The sequence below is a fragment of the Mauremys mutica genome, chromosome 6 (assembly GCF_020497125.1).
Source record: "Mauremys mutica isolate MM-2020 ecotype Southern chromosome 6, ASM2049712v1, whole genome shotgun sequence".
NCBI lineage: Eukaryota > Metazoa > Chordata > Testudines > Geoemydidae > Mauremys > Mauremys mutica.
The window spans coordinates 92,886,533-92,903,136 of NC_059077.1; the positions used below are offsets into that span (position 1 = coordinate 92,886,533).

Below are 16,604 nucleotides of genomic sequence, written 5' to 3' on the forward strand. Positions count from 1 at the left end.
CGCTTCCTGTACTGCTGAGGATTTCCTCAGTGGGTACAGCTATCTGCTACAAGCTAGCGTTCAGTAGCTTGAGCTACTGCACTGGGGCAGGGCAGAGAATTAAATAGCTACATTCACCTTCCCAAAGGCCTGACCCCTGCCGTGCTGAGCATGATTCTTGCACAAAAGAATTTCAGCAATAAATTAGACCTGTGTGGTAATGCAAAGCTTTATGTAAATTGTTTTAAAGCTTCCATCCGCACACAACTTAAGCAATTTTGAAAAATTTACAATCTTTTCAGGTTGTGTTTTTTTTTAGAGCACATTCATTGGGGCAGCAGTTTGATTTGCAGTTAATTTAATCTAAAATAGTATGTTAACCTATTTGCTTTCTTAAAACGCAGTGTAATTTTCATATATACTCAAATCTCACCTGTAACAAGCTTACATGTAGATTAAATGTGATTAGATGGAACAGCATGTGGGATTTTTACTCCTTTCCCACACAATATACTGTTATCTTACAAGTCAAAGGGATGGGCATTTGTCTGAGAAAGGGATGTAAGTGATAAACTATAGCTGTCAGGGATTTTGAGAAACACGTGAATTTAAACTCATGTGAAATATTTAATTCAAGTGTCCCATACTTCCTCAGATAATCCCTAAATCATACTAACCCATGACATCACTGACATGTTTTCACAAACTGTTCTTGATGGCATATAGTTCGAGTGCTCTACCCACAAACTCCCAACCTGAATTCTCTTCAAATATCCATGTGCAAATCACTACTTCTCAGGATCAGAAGGTAACAGATCTCATAATGCTTTCTACTTTAAATTCCAGGGCTGGAGAAATGGTACTTTTCATTGCTTTAGTGTGGCTCCTTTTGGCTTATACCGATATGGATTATCCTCATCTTGGCACGTGAAGCTCCAGAGCAAGCCCTTTCCCCATGTCATAAGAACAAGCAGTGACAATAAGCAAGCACATGCAGAGTCAGTAGACTGGATGGACGACAACTTTTATCTGTTTCCATTACAAGAAGTTCCCATGTATTATCCATTGGTGAAGGCTGCCTCTTTCCAACAAGTTACCATGTGTCATGCACACCAACCTGTGGCTCCTTTGCATAGTTGGGAAGGGCAACTCTCACAGCCCCATATTTGAAATCCACATTTAGGTACAGATCCCAGGGAGGGGCCCAGTGGAAATGCTCCTGCTTTCAGAGGTTTGGATAAAGTGATGCTGTACAGTATACTAATTATGTGGTCCCAGAGATCCATTGGAAATAGATTCGTAGGCAAAGCAGCAAGAAAAAAAGCCTTTAAGTTCACAGCTAATGCTCTCCATCTTCCCTGTAGAGATGATGTTACTGTTATTTGCTGAAATTATCTGGCCACCAAGAAAATTAGTTTGTATTCCATCTGCTATGCTTTTCTCACCCAAAGATGACATCTTAAATTGGTAAATGAAAGCCAAACAGGTTAGAAATATGCAGGCTTAAGGCACATAGAACAAAAATTCCCACATAGCAGAATCTAGAAACAAGTTGCAGCCCTTTCCCCATCCACAAGACAGCCTCAGATTACCCAGTAACTCAAAACCCAATGAACTATAACAAAAGGAATTATTTCCCTCTGTACATGATTTTATTATTTACATAATACAACATAGCATAGATGCTGGGTAGCATGATTATGTGCAATACATAAATATGAACTATCTGTACACATTTGCATATCTAATAACTCAGAACTGAAGGACAAGGTTAAAGCAAAAAACCTGATGCTTTTAATAGTGAAGTAAAAACTAAGACTCAACACTGCAATAAAAATCAGAAGTAGCGCCTTGTGTACATAGTTAACTATTTACAGATGAGAACAGGCATTACCACAACACTAGTCTAAACTGTACTGGTTTATATAAAAAACAAGTTTCATACATCACAAAAAAACTTCCATTATAACACAGAAGTGATATTACCAGACAAGCATCAGTGAAGTATACTGCCTTTTCTAGAGTTATTGTACAATGCTGTAGATAATGCAGCCCATGCAATACACCCAAGAACACTACAGTCCTACACCCAAATACAATTAAAAATGATAAAGCAGCCCTCAGAGTGGTGCCAGGTACCACTTAAGTCTACAGCAGCCATGTTGGGTATGGTTTTCCATGCAGAATGGTGCCATCTTATATTTAAAAAACTATTAAATAAAAAAAAGCTCATTCTCTTGAACCCAACATGAAGATACATGAAAAATTAAACTGCTCAAATATCTTTGCAACTTAGATGCTAACATTGTTACTTGATAGAGCTGCTGTGGTAAATCTAAAAACAAATAGCTTTTTTTCTTTTGTAAATAAAAATCTTACAGCATTGTGCTACACAACGTTTTTAGCTATGCAAGAGTAAAGCAGACAAACCTTCCGTTGCAGGCCAGTTCATCAAGTTTCTAAGAGGGCATTTCCTTTGGGAACCTGCTCTGATTGTTCTGAACTATATAATGTAGTCATTTCCAGGATCATTCACACCCTTTAAGTCTCAGAATTTCTCACTTTTCCTGCTGCATTAAACAACTTTAACTATATCTTAAATATGGCACCAACACTCCTCTACGTAAGGTGGATCCTCTATGTAAGCTCACATTCTGCTTCAAAACAATGAATTGTGGAAATTAAAGATAGGAGAAAATTTAACTATGGTAGAAGTAGACTGCCAACTTTTTACTGGTGTATCTTTTCCCCCTAAACAGGCATGTAACACTAGCCAAAGATGATATACCTCAATTACATACCCAAAAGGCAGATCTGCTGCAGACATGCAGATTTTACACATTTGTTTGGCACATGTAAACTAGACAATTTGTCCTCTGTGCATTTCTAACTTCCTGTGCAGGTCTTAATTAATCCAATTTTATTCTGGGGAGGGCATATACATTTTAAAAGGGCTGTAACTATCTAATTCTGCCTGTAACAAACACCCAAACATCCTGAAATATCAATAAGACAGACAAGACTAAAGTAAAACTCTGGAGAACATCAAAAGAAAATGCCATGCATCTGCTCTTTAATGTTTTCCTAGGATATATTAAAATAAAAACAAAGTCAGTCTTTTCACAAGTAGGTTAGTTTATATTCTCTGGATTTTTTCAGCCACAACAACTGGATTTTCTTTCCTGATTTTAGCTGCAGCTTCTGCTTTGTAGTCATATGGGCAGTTGTGCTTGTCAGAGTAACGATGAAGTCCACAAAACAAGTTTCCACATCGGCAGTCAAATCCTGTACAAACAAAAGGAAGCAGTGTCACTTTCAGCTCTACCTAAACTATGATTTTAAGGCTTAGTCACTACAAAGAACCAAATATTTACAACTGTTCTGTTAAGAGCAAATATAGGAAGAACAGATTCCATGCATTTCAAAAAACACAGCTGTTTCACTGGGTATCATCCCAATGAATTTTGGAATGGTTCCTACCCAAAATGAGTCTTACAAAATACCAAATACAAAATTCAATCCAGAGAACTAGTAAATGCAAATGTTAGTCAACAAAAACTGTTAAGAATTGACAAAGCCTTTTCATATACCTGTAAGGCCAACCTTCTTTCTGCACATGAAGCATCTGTTCTTCTTTGGTTTGGGCAATTCAGGAGCACTCTCTTCATTCTGAGAAGTACTGGGTTGAGATACCGATGGACTCGGTTGAGTAACAACTATGGGAAAAGAAGCAAAAAATAAAAATAAAGCAAACTGAAATGAGAGCTCCAGATTAATTTTGAATAATTCAGTAACAAGCATTTGTAGGCCCAAGACTCTGCATTCCTTTCCCAGAAACTATGCAAAATTAATAACATATACAATACCACCTGTAAGGTTATTTTATATTAATACAGACGTCTTTAGCTATAAAACTGCAGCTATGTCTATTACACCAAGTACTAGTAAGTCAGGAATATGGCCACTTCACCATTTACATGCAAAAATGGAGAGAAGGGTAAGCTTTATTTGACCTACCTACCTAAAGAACTATGAATGGAAAGTGTCATAAGTGCACAGTAAGTGCTATGTAAGCCATAAGACTTACTTTGAATATCAAAGTATACAGGAAAGTTTAAATTTAAGGTCACATGGTAAACCAATTGTATAGTTGTGTTTTTAGTATTTTTTTTGAGAGATTCCCCCCAGTGTTTAATAGGTAAAGCATTGTGACCACCTACTCTTTAAACAATCTAAATTGTATATAAGATTTCAGAAATCAAGTAAATTGAAAAACCCTAAAAGCATTAAGCTATACAATATTTACTGCACAATTAACACAATCCAGATTAATGCACTGTTTGTAACAATTTCCAATTTAACAATAGCCAGGTGAGACTAATACTTCAATGTAGACACTACCTACACCAATGACAGGGATTTTCCTGTCGTGTAGGTAATCCATCTCCAAGAGGTGGTAGCTAAACTGACGAAAGAATTCTGTCAACCTAGCATGATTTACACAGGGACTTAAGTTGTCTTAATTACACTGCACAGGGGTATGGATTTTTCACATCTCTGAGTGACAGTTATGCCAACCTAATTTTCTAGTGTAGGCCAGGCCTAAGACTGCAACAGCAGCTGAATTTTTGAATCACTACACCATTGGTTCACATAGTTCCCTAATATGAGCTCTATTCTCAGAGAAGAGTTACCTTTGCCTATGAGAATGCTCTCCACTTTCTCATACAAGCACTCCTACAGTAATTTAGAAAAGAGCAACAGCCCACACTTATGCTGAATCTAGACATTCTTGTATTACAGTAAATTCAGTGGAGCAGTAAAGGTAGCATAGCTAAACTGACTCATTCTAAAGCTAGTTTTCAGTTGCTTCTCCCATGAACATTTGGGGTCCCGGTTGAGTCTAGTTTAATTTAAGAAGCTTTTCTTGGACTGTAAGTCCAAAAACGCAATGTAGTTTTACAAGGGTCAAAACTCTTTCTCTGTGATTTTAATGCAAACCACTCCTTTTAATGATTAAACATGTCTTTAAGGTTCCCCTTCACACCCAGTAATTCTGAACAAGGTATGTTTTGACTTTGTTTAAAAAAACCACTTATAGACATCTGAAAGTAACATGCTAAGCATATCTAGCATGTTCAGTTCCCGCCCTAAACAGTTTACAATCTAGATGAATGACAAAATTAAATAGATGGAAATAACAGATAAAAGTTTCAGTTACTTGAAAGATTGGGACATGTAAACACAGGTAAGCCTTATTTGCTTACCCTTTCTTGATAGACTGTTTATGGAGTGTTACACAGTCTCTCCCCAACTCTGACATCTACAAGGTTCTGGAAGAGATTGCCAGGTGCCATAATCTGAAGTGCCTACAATACACAGACACTCAAAATATCTTCATCCCAAATGCTAGTAATAGCCACACTACTTGTCACAGTACCTGGGTATATTTATTTCTGGAGGAGCAGCTAGCTGAAGTTCAATCTTGGGAAAACTGAAGTGATAGTGGGTAGAGGGAAATAATGAGAAGCTCAACAAGTTTTTTCCAACAGAGGGCATCTTTCCTATTGTCACAAAACGGTATGTGGTTTTGGATCCAATACTAGACCTCCAAATAGCAACAGGAGCAAGAAAAGCACCCTTCTTTCAATAGCTCGCCAGAAGATTGCATCCTGTCAAGCATAAGTTTGACCCAAGCCATAGTATTCCATGCATTTGTGACCACCAAACTGTTGTAGGCACACACCCACAAATCCACATGCAATAAAAGTTGAAGGACACAACACTAGTGCTCAGGTCTCTAATGACTACCCACTAAGTGAATGGATCAAGTCCTAGTATTTATCCTCAAGATGCTAAATGGGCTTTGACCAAGTCTGTTCAGAGGACATCTTTCTTCTTTGTGATCATGATCCCTCCAAACATCTGTGATACTTGTAGACTACCAAACTCAAACAGGACAAGATTAGTGAGAAGAGCAGCCAAAGCCTTTTCAGCAAGCCTGCCCAATGATGTTCTCTTTAAGAGTGGCAGATGACAATGAACCTAAATCTTGTCATGACTTAAGATGAACAAGTCCTTCCTCTTTGATACAATTTTCCCATAACAGACTATTTACCCCATGACTTTTTTCCCTCCTGTTCTGAAAGAATGAGTCAAAGAAATCCTAGGTGCTGCCAGATGGAGGAAGAAAAGAAAAGATGTGAACAGTCTATAAATAAGTTCTTTAATTTTGAGAAGTGCTCAGATACTACAGTAGGCACAATACAAAGACTTGATAAAAACAAAATTAGAGGCTAGATTCTATGGTCTGGCAAAACTGAAGATACCCGTTGAGTGGCCATATGCAGAGTTTAAGGAATATGGACTGCAGAAAACACACTGGAGCAGACATCAGTTTTCCTAAAGATCCAAAAAAGCTGGAAGAATGCCAGTGTAAAGATTTCAAAGCATGTATAGGGGGGTTATCAACTTAAGGTTTTTCTAGGTATTTACATGGACTTCGAGTATGCAATTTCTGTTCCTTTCCATCTAAATTGCAATAAAACCCTGACTTTTGAGTTCCATAGAGGCATTTACTATTAGCCTGGTAATTAAGTTAAAAATTGTCATAAGTAACTTTCTCCAAGCAGCTTCTGTTAGCATAGAAAGATTTAAGTACTGTTTTGCATAGCATAGTTTTTGGTGTCAATTAGTCATCTGTTCATCCCCAGGAGATCAGAAGCTTACAAGTTATCAGTTTCAAAGATGACTTCTGCAATTTGGTTTTAACTGTTAACAAGAATTTTCAATTAGACTCACTTGCCACATGGTCACTGCTACCTTATTTTACATGTACTGTTTCCTTCCTCATTGGCGCTCTCAGGTATGACCTCAAAATGCATTGTTAAAAAGGCACACGACTGAGTTACAGGAGATAATTTGAAACTTGCATAGCTTATAAAAGTCTCCTTAAACTCTGTACACACCCCAAAAAGCATCAGAGCAATAAATACACTTGTATTTATCAATCCATGTCACAGAATCATATTACTGATGCACGTCTTTTACATCCCAAATAGCCAGAGCCTAAATATGAATACAAAACAGTTTAATGCAAGACATTAAAGCAGCTTAAACCCCACACAGAAATAAAGGGCTAGTTACTGAAATCTTCCTTCGACTCTTAACCTTCAGGTTTTCCAGTTTTGAAAAACGATAATTTTGTTTTAGTATCACACCCTAATGCAGGGGTGGGCAAATGGCCCTGCTCTCCCAGCGCGGCAAGCCTTGGGGTCCGCGCTCCCGGACTGGAGTGCCCAGCCAAGTGCAGCAAACTGCCAGCCCCTCCCCCGCCTTCTCCCCTCCCCAGAGCCCTGCCGCCGGGCGCGCAGCGCTCTGGGGGCTGGGGCTGCGTGCTCCAGCGGGGCAGTGTTTGGCTCCACAGGGAGGCAGACATGCTCCCCGCTCCCCTGGATCGGAGCTACCGCGCGTGCAGCGCTCTGAGGGGCAGGGCTGCCTGCTCCCACAGGGCAGTCAGGTGACAGGGAGCAGGGTGGGTTGGACAGGGTGTGGGATCCCAGGCAGGGTGACTCTGGAGGGGGCAGTCAGGAGCAGGGGAGGTTGGATGGGGCATGGGAGTCCCGGGGTCTGCAGAGCAGCCGGGGCAGGACCTTGGGGAAGGGATGGGTAGAATAGGGGCATATCCCCCTCCAGCCCCCTGACCCAACCCCCCCTCACACACCCCCAGCCCTCTGCCCTGAGCCCTGCACCCACCCCCCAGGACCCTGCCCTGAGCCCCCCTGATACACATTCAGCCTTCTGCTTGATTCCACCCCCTCTCCCCCCTGCAAACCCAGCCCTGACTTTGGCACCCCCCCCCACATGCCCCCAGCCCTGACTCTTGCACCCCCCCACATACCCAGCACCCCCACACCCTGACTCTTGCACCTCCCACATCCCCACCCCCACCCTGAGCACCAAACAGGAGCTCCTGCACACACACACACATTCCACCTGCACCCCTCACACCAAATGGGAGGGAGCTGCCCAGGTAAGTGCCCCACACCCAAACCTCCTGCCCCAACCCTGAGCCCACTCCCTCATTCTAGCTCCTGGCCCTGTGCTCAGTGCACTCCCACCCCACCCTCAGCTCAGTGCAGAGAGAGGAAGAGAATGGGCCAGAACCAGGGAAAAGGCAGGTACCCACTGTACGCGGGCAGGGTCAGGACCCCAGACTGGCAGTGAGCTGAGCGGGTCCGGCAGCCGGGATCCCGGTTGGCAGGAGCCAGCAGATGGAACCCCTGAGCGTCAGTGGGCTGAGCCGCTGGGGTCCCGGCCACCGGCCCCGCACAGCCCGCTGCCGGTCTGGGGTCCCGGCCACCGGCCCCTCACAGCCCGCTGCCGGTCTGGGGTCCCGGCCACCGGCCCCTCACAGCCCGCTGCCGGTCTGGGGTCCCGGCCACCGGCCCCTCACAGCCCGCTGCCGGTCTGGGGTCCCGGCCACCGGCCCCTCACAGCCCGCTGCCGGTCTGGGGTCCCGGCCACCGGCCCCTCACAGCCCGCTGCCGGTCTGGGGTCCCGGCCACCGGCCCCTCACAGCCCGCTGCCGGTCTGGGGTCCCGGCCACCGGCCCCTCACAGCCCGCTGCCGGTCTGGGGTCCCGGCCACCGGCCCCTCACAGCCCGCTGCCGGTCTGGGGTCCCGGCCACCGGCCCCTCACAGCCCGCTGCCGGTCTGGGGTCCCGGCCACCGGCCCCTCACAGCCCGCTGCCGGTCTGGGGTCCCGGCCACCGGCCCCTCACAGCCCGCTGCCGGTCTGGAGTTCTGGCTGCCAGACCCTTGCCAGCCGGGGTCCCGGCCGCAGGCCCCACTCAGCCCGCTGGCGGCCTAGGTGACCAGAACCCCAGACCAGCAGCAGGCTGACAGCGTAAGATCAACATTTTAATTTAATTTTAAACAAAGCTTCTTAAACATTTTGAAAACCTTGTTTATTTTACAATAAAACACTAGTTTAGTTATATAATATATAGACTTATAGAGAGAGACCTTCTAAAAAAACATTAAAATGTATTACTGGTGCACGAAACCTTAAATTAAAGTGAATAAATGAAGACTCGGCACACCACTTCTGAAAGGTTGCCGACCCCTGCTCTAACTTTTCTTTAATTTAAATATTACTGTAAGGTATCCGCAACCTTCCCAATGTAAAAGCACAGCTTCTAAAGTATCCGCTTGGATTATGAACATAATATGGCCCAACTGTTAAGTTCACTCCAATTCAAGAACAATGGATCAATTATACCCACAGGTGCTTGATCAGTCTGTCCTTCAACAGACTTGTCTGTCACATGCATTAAACTACGAGCACAGCCCTGGAACAGAGTTATAAAGGAAATATACTCTCAAAAAAATGTTTAGCCAGTAAGCTCACGTAATTATTTATCCTTCATGAAAGCTGCATTTCCTTCTCTAATACTGCTGAATACAAGAAGCCATATTTATGTCCACAAGCCAACAGAAATTTGAGAAAGCTACTCCTAGATTTTCAGAGGTTTCTATCATTTTAGCCCTGTAATTTTAGCCCTCTGTTCTTTTCCCTTCACTATTCTTTTAGAATAGTGTACAATTCTAAGGGTTTCATAATTTAAACTGCAAGTTTAAGAACCAAACTTGCTCTTTTGTCAAATTCTTCAATGGGAATTGTGTGCACGTCCAACTGTCAAATTTAGCCCCAGCTATTTTTCTCTGCACTACAAATGTATACTCAAATATTCAGAACCACCACCTTCAGTTTTTAATATTTTTCCTATGACAGTGTTATGATGGTGAGGGAAGAGACGGTAATATAAACTGTCAACTTCTGTTAAAAGCTGTTAGTTGTATTCAAAGTTAATTTGATGGCACACCTGGCTCTGTTGTCTCTGTTTTCGGTGTTACTTTTTCCTCTCTTGAAATGCTCATTTCTGTCATTTGCTGTGTTACGGGCAAGGCAGCAACAGGCACATTTCTGTTACATTCAATGAGAAAAGCAATTCATGTTAGTTTTGAGTTTACACTAAAGGCATATGTTGTCCAAACTCTACTTAAATATTCTCAGAAGTTTAAACTATTTGTTTTGCTATTACAGAGGTGGCTTCTACCATATTTAAAGAAAGTAATGAAAGAGGCTTCTTTTAATAATTACTTCACTCACTCTACAACAGTGTTTCTCAACAGCTGGTCCATGAACCAGCACCAGTCCCTGAGATCTTCCTGACACAGTTTAGGAAGGCAGCAAGCCGGTCCCTGGTATCAAAAAGGTTGAGAAATACTGATCTAGAAGACTGAAGGAACTATGTAGCAAACTGCTGTTCAGCTAAGAGTCAAGAAAGCGTTCTTGTAATATCCCACAGTCCAATGCCAAACATTGTATACCACTTATATCAGAATTCTCAAATGCTACCACTACATCTTCAGCCAAGTTCACAAAGCATTGGTCAATTATAGTTCTCCACCAGGCACAGTCTGTCAGCTATTTATTCCTCCAAAAAACTAACTACAATAAGGTGATATCGGTACGCCTAGGCCATGATTATTTTAAGTATAAACCCTCTAATTGTTTTACGGATTTATCTACAACTTACCTTAATTTGTCAGATGTGCTGCCCGCAGCACCTTCACAGTTTAAGCTAGCATCTACTCTCTGAACTGATGCAGAGTCTGAGGTAGGACTGCTTGAACCACTGGCTGTTCCTATGCAACAGAAATTTGAATGTTCAGTAAATGTGTAGAATATAAATTATCAACTACTCAAGCACGCTTATGTATAATATTAGTTTAGCTGTTCTCATCCATTTACTTGATATTTGATTAGATTGCTTTGTGTCTTTAAAACTGCATGCCAATGAAATACAACTAAAGTGATCATCTAAATATATGGATCAAGTGCTCAGCAGAGACTTAGGGTGGGGCAGCAAGTACAGCGTGTTGTCCAGAACGTACAAATGAAAATAATAGTTTTATTCGTTGCTAACGCCCACCCCAAATCATTGCTTGTTTTCAGTATAGCCATTGCAGATGTTCCTGTCTCCAACATTTGTCCTACAATTCCTGCCATCTTCTCAGACATGATTTCTCCCAATAAAAAAAGTTTACCCATTGGACTGATTCTGCCACTATTCTGCTGTCGCTGAAGATGTTCTTTGTAGCAGACTGAGCACATTCCATTTGTCCTAGGATTCCCATAAAATCCACATCCGGTACTACACAGCATGGGCCCTGGGGTCTGGTTTGTCTCCTGAGCCATCTCTGTGCTGTAAATAAAACCAGAAAACTGCATTAAAAGTTGGCATGTCACCAAAATCGATCACAGTTTGTATGAGACAGTCATTAGTATCTTTACTTTTTCTACAAATAAATGATGTCAGCATTCTTAACAAAGGCTACATTTGTGTTATGGAAGTTGCAGTAATGGAAAGCATTGATATTTTTATACCTTTATAAAATCCTAGTGGAAAAATATTTCAATATTTCCTATGTGTCACCTGTCACTCACTTTGGCTACTTTCTATTCCTGAAGAAGTCAGATACACTGAATAAGCCACACCAAATCTGTGTACACTAATCAATTCTGGAAATTAATATAATCTATTTATCAACAGACTAAACAGCAAATAAACTGCCTTTACTGCTTATATGACATGTGGGTCAATTTCAATATGGACTTCTAACTATAGGAGTAATTTCCAAAACAGAGTAAGTAGTCTTGGTGTGTATGAAAGCTGACACTGTATGTTAACTGACAGCAACATGTGTGCAGAATCTTCCGTATACAGGGTCAGCAGGCACTTCTGAAACACCATGAATTTATTTTTCAGTGCTTTAAAAGTTGCATTTGCAACAAACTTGAACAGAAATCTTGCCAGAAATGCCTTTGGCTGCTAAAAGACACCCATTTACACAGCCTACTCATTTCCATAAGCTCAGCAAAACACTCTGGCTCAAGAATTTATAGCAAGGTACCCATGTCTGGCATTGGATAATAAAAGCCCTCACTCATCTCTGCATAACATGAAAAGCAAAAATTAACAAAATAAATACCTCACCTTCACTAGTGATTTATCACTGCAATGCAAGTTTTAGTAGAAAACTTCATATAGCAATGAATACTTGGCTTCCAAGAGCACTATAACAGGAGCACAGTATAATCAAGTGACAAATCCAGGGCAAATTAAAATATTAGACTGGGCCACTAGAAAAATTGCGTTTTAAAACAATACACCTTTGGGGGTACATTGAACTTTTTAAAGCTTGAAGAGAGCTAAATATTTTGACATAACAGCCTCTCAATATTAGTGTCTCCCTCTCTAGTAACATCCAAAGTGAATTACAGATATTTGAAAAGACAAGTTTAAGGTTCACAGCAACCCAATAGACATATGTTAATACATAGGTGCTTGCTATGGACCAAAGCATACATTCTGTAAATTAAAGGTCTGCATCTCCTAAGGGTGATAAGCCTTTCTTTAGAAATACCCCAGCGTAGTTTCAGCAACTATAGTATCATATCACTGTGTGGCTCCAAGGGAGATTTAGGGCCCACTGTAGCAAGTACTGTAAATACACAGAAACAATCCCTGGTCCAGAAAATTTACAAACTAGACAAGGCATACCAAGGGGCAAAACAGAACAATTACATGTGCCTTTTACAGATCTGGAATCAAAGCAAAGAAATTAGGTGACTTGCAGCACAAGGTCACTCAGTTTGTAACATCTCGATAGATCTCTAGTTCAATACCTTGAATACAAGACCTGCCTTTTTGACACTTGCCCTAGGCTTCTCCTACCAAATTGTGGTTCTACAATCACTTTATTTATTTATTTTAAGAACCCATGCAGATGGAACTAATCAGCTATACAGCACAAACAGACTATACAAAGAGCTGCCAGATGAACTAAAAATACAGAAAATATTTTCTTCTAATCTATAATAATTTTAGGCTTTACAATTTAGATATTCAGCGGATAGAAGTGCTAATTTTAAGTGAGTGGTGTCCATTTTAATAATTTTAAACATGTCAGCATCCATGAATGAGTCTCCATTACTCCAACTTGCTCCTCTTAAAAATGAATGTTGTAAACATGTATTACCACATGCTATTTAAATCTATTTTTAGGTTTTAATTGTTGTTTTGGATATAATGTAAATACAAGCACTTTCATGGCTCCTGTCAGCACATTCTTTCCCTACTAGAAATATATGTCCCTAATTAAAAAAGACAAGTTGTTATTTTCCAGTGATTGTTAAAGAAACTGTGCCATTTCATTTTTCTTGTACCAGGTCCAAGTATCACCTGACTAACCGTTTCTTTTAAAAAGCACACACCAGCACGAAGACAAATATACCTTCATCATCATTAATAAGTATTTATCAACCAGAAACTAGATTATGCTCTTTGTACCTTTGGATTAATGTAATGAGGAAGCTCAAATGACTATGGCTTTCATAAACCTAACTGTTTCAAGCTCTTTACAACAGAAGTGTTTTGCTTGTCACACATCAGCAGCTGCCAACTAGGATGGGTCTTCATAATTTAGCAGTCATCCACTTAATGTCACACATTCAGTTCTGTCTTTCCCTTAGAAAACCAGCTTATAATAGTATCACATGTGTGCCTGCTTTCCTTAGTATTTCTCAGAAGCTAAGGTCACATGGGTGAATGCATTAGCTTCCGCCTGTCACAAGGCTGCAATGTGACAGGCTGAACAAGAGGCTCAGACACACAACCTCGTCAACAGGGGCCTCTGAAATCAGCTTCTATTTATATCTCAAAAGGTTGCCAACTCCTACACAACCCACAGAACTGAAGCAGCAAAGCATACACCCACTGTAATAGAGAAATATAAAATCCAATTAACAGGATGATTACAGCTTCCTCCCTGAAGAGAGAGGGAGACATTCTTAAATTCTACTTAGAAAATGCAGCATCATGGGCTAGTCATCTCAAACAGCCATTACCATTTTTAACATACAGCATAAAGACAAAACAGCTGAGTATGATCTGAGGCCCAAAAGATGACTGCTGTTGCACTGCCTCTGCTAACACATATACAGTACTCAGCATTTTTGGGTGGGTGGTTTCAACAGAAGCATTTGCCTGCACATCACAGTTTGTTCCTTTTTAGGTGGAAGGAAGATACTGATTAAAAGGTTACGGTTCTTGTTCTCCCCGTTGTTTCCTTTTACAGAAGGAACTATGTTTTGCAACTTGCATTAGCTCAGCTAGTGATTCTATTACAGTAATCTGGATAGCTGCTAGTTACACAAGTTAAACAAGGGCAGGAAAATACTATATGTAAGCAGCTGAAGACTATATAGGAGGTATTTTTATTGTGAATTATAGCTAAACTCAAGGGCACTTTAATAATATAATTAACAATCAATCTGGAGTGGGCAGAACAAAATACCATAAAGCAGCAACAATGAACTTTAGTTCTCCATGCAAAGGTGCTTTTATAGACGAAAGCACAAGCAAACTGCGATATCCACACCAGCTAAAATCACATTTTAAAACTGACTTAGTGAGGGGAAAAGAAGAACAGAAAAATCACAGCTATACCTAAATCAATACTAAATCCATGGGAGTTGCGTCAATGACGGGGCAGAATGGGCCGGCTGACCTGAATCTTTATTTATCCTGACATCCGCCTCCAGATGACAGACCCCAGAAACCGGTTGACCCAGGGCATTTTGCGCTTTAGAAAGGGGAGCTGAGGCGCTCCCTAGACACACGGAGGGTAGAGATCGAAATGGACAAAGGCAAAATTAAGTCGAGCCAGAAAAATAAACGAAAGGGAAGGGCGCCGCCGCGGCAGGAGACACCCGCCGGGGGCAGCGCTGCTCGAGCCCGAGCCGCGAGAGCGGCAACGTGCCTTGCTCCTCGCCCGGCCACCGGCAGCCCCGGGCCTGCCGGGCCCCCCTCAAAATCCCTGAGTCACGCCGCCCAGCCGCCGCCGCCGCCGGCCTCCCAGCCCCTTCCGGCTCTTTGTTCTCCCCAGCAGCCGCGGCCCGCGAACCCCGGGGACGCCCCCAGGGCCGGCGGCGGGGACCCGGCTGCTAAGAGCCCCACTCGCTGCCTCCTCCCCCCCCCCGGGCCGGGCCCTTCGCTCGGGGGCTGCCCGGAGCCGCGGGCCCGGAACAGGCGGGGGCGCCTGGCCCGTACACGAAGGGCGGCCGGCGGAGACACAAAGGCCGCGGGGCGCCACTGACCTGCTCGAAGGGGCTGCTGGCGAGGGCCCCGGGCGAGTGGTCGGTTCTGCTGCGGCCACACAAAGGCGGCGGGGACGGGGGGGAGGGGGGTTGGCTGTCCCGGCGCGAGCGGGGCGAGTCCCGGCCCGGTGAGGAGCTCGCGCCGCCGCCGCTCCTCTCCTTTGTTTCTGCAGCAGCGCGGAGAGAGACGCGCCGCGCGGGGCGGGGGGGGGGGGCGGATCCTGCTGCTCCACGCGCGCCGGCTCGCGCTGTTCGTGCTGCGCCGCGAGGCTCCGGGGCCGGATGGAAGCGCCGCCGCGCGCGCAGAAACCGGCGCTGGTGTCGGTCGGTCGGTGCCCCCGCCGCGCGCTGTTCCGGGGAGGGAGGAGGCTGAACGCGAAGCGGCCGCTCAGAGCCAGCGACGACGCTGCTGCTGCGGCCGCCGCGCGCGCTCTCTGGAATCACTCTGGCGCGCGGGCGGCGGCGGGCGGGGGAGGAAGAGGAGGAGAGGCAGGAAGGGGCGGGGCTTCTCGTGATGTCACCGAAGCCGCAGGGAGAGGAGGATGGGGGCGGCGGGCAGAGTTGTCACTTCCCTGTGGGGGAGAGGCGGGATCAGCGGTGCGGGGAGGGGTTTCCACGGTGCGTGGGGAAACGACGGGGCGGGGTATGTACAGTGCAAAGGGCAGGGCAGCGAGGGGTGCGGAGTATGCAAAGGGCAGGGGGCAGGGTTTGCACAGTGCATGGGACGGAGGCAACGGGGAGGGGTGTGCACATTGCATGAGGCAGATGCAGCCTTGGGGGGAAGGGTGGAGGGTGCTCAGTGCGTGGGCTGAGGGCGGGGATGGGATGACTGGAGGGAGGCAGCTAGAGCTAAACTGGATTTGGCCAGGCATGCTTGCATTGTCCAGTCCCCTTCTCTGTGTAGCATGGATCCGAGTGCCATGGCAGCGAGACTCCTCAACTTAGATGGCCTCACATTTTCAACTGCAAAAGATTGTTGTGGCCTTCTTTTGAACAGCTCTCACCAGAGTCAGAGCTAGCCCACGGGGGAGGCTTGAGCAGGAATATTTTGGGGGGCCAGCTCCTTACCCCTCACACCTACCCCCTAAAAATACCTATTGCATTATTTCCACAAACCACAGGAAAAAACCCAATGCAATGCATACTGATAAACTTGTTAAAAAGTCCACCTAGATTAATAGTGTTTTGGTGGCAATACTAAATCAGGGTCCCCTTGAGCTGTTTGGGCACTTAAGCAATTGCTTTGCCTGCTTATGCCTAGTGCTGGCTCTCAGGTCTCTGCAGCCAACTTTTGCCATAGGGCAGGATGAGTTCCCTTTAGATGTGCCTTTTCTTTGTACTATGCAATAATTCCATACAGATGTGGCTGTGAAGTATAGTGTGACATCGTTCTTCG

General features: G+C 44.0%; 1 protein-coding gene across 1 annotated transcript; it reads right to left on the reverse strand.

The window, feature by feature from the left end:
• Positions 1–1,609: 1,609 nt before the first annotated feature.
• Positions 1,610–15,614, reverse strand: ZFAND5 (zinc finger AN1-type containing 5). Its single transcript, XM_045021547.1, has 6 exons — positions 15,209–15,614; positions 11,095–11,252; positions 10,584–10,692; positions 9,867–9,967; positions 3,570–3,695; positions 1,610–3,264 (listed from the first exon to the last, which is right to left on the reverse strand). Exons 2-6 carry the CDS (start codon positions 11,243–11,245, stop codon positions 3,116–3,118), a joined length of 636 nt encoding a protein of 211 aa, XP_044877482.1. The 5' UTR covers positions 11,246–11,252; positions 15,209–15,614; the 3' UTR covers positions 1,610–3,115.
• Between the last annotated feature and the right edge of the window lie 990 nt (positions 15,615–16,604).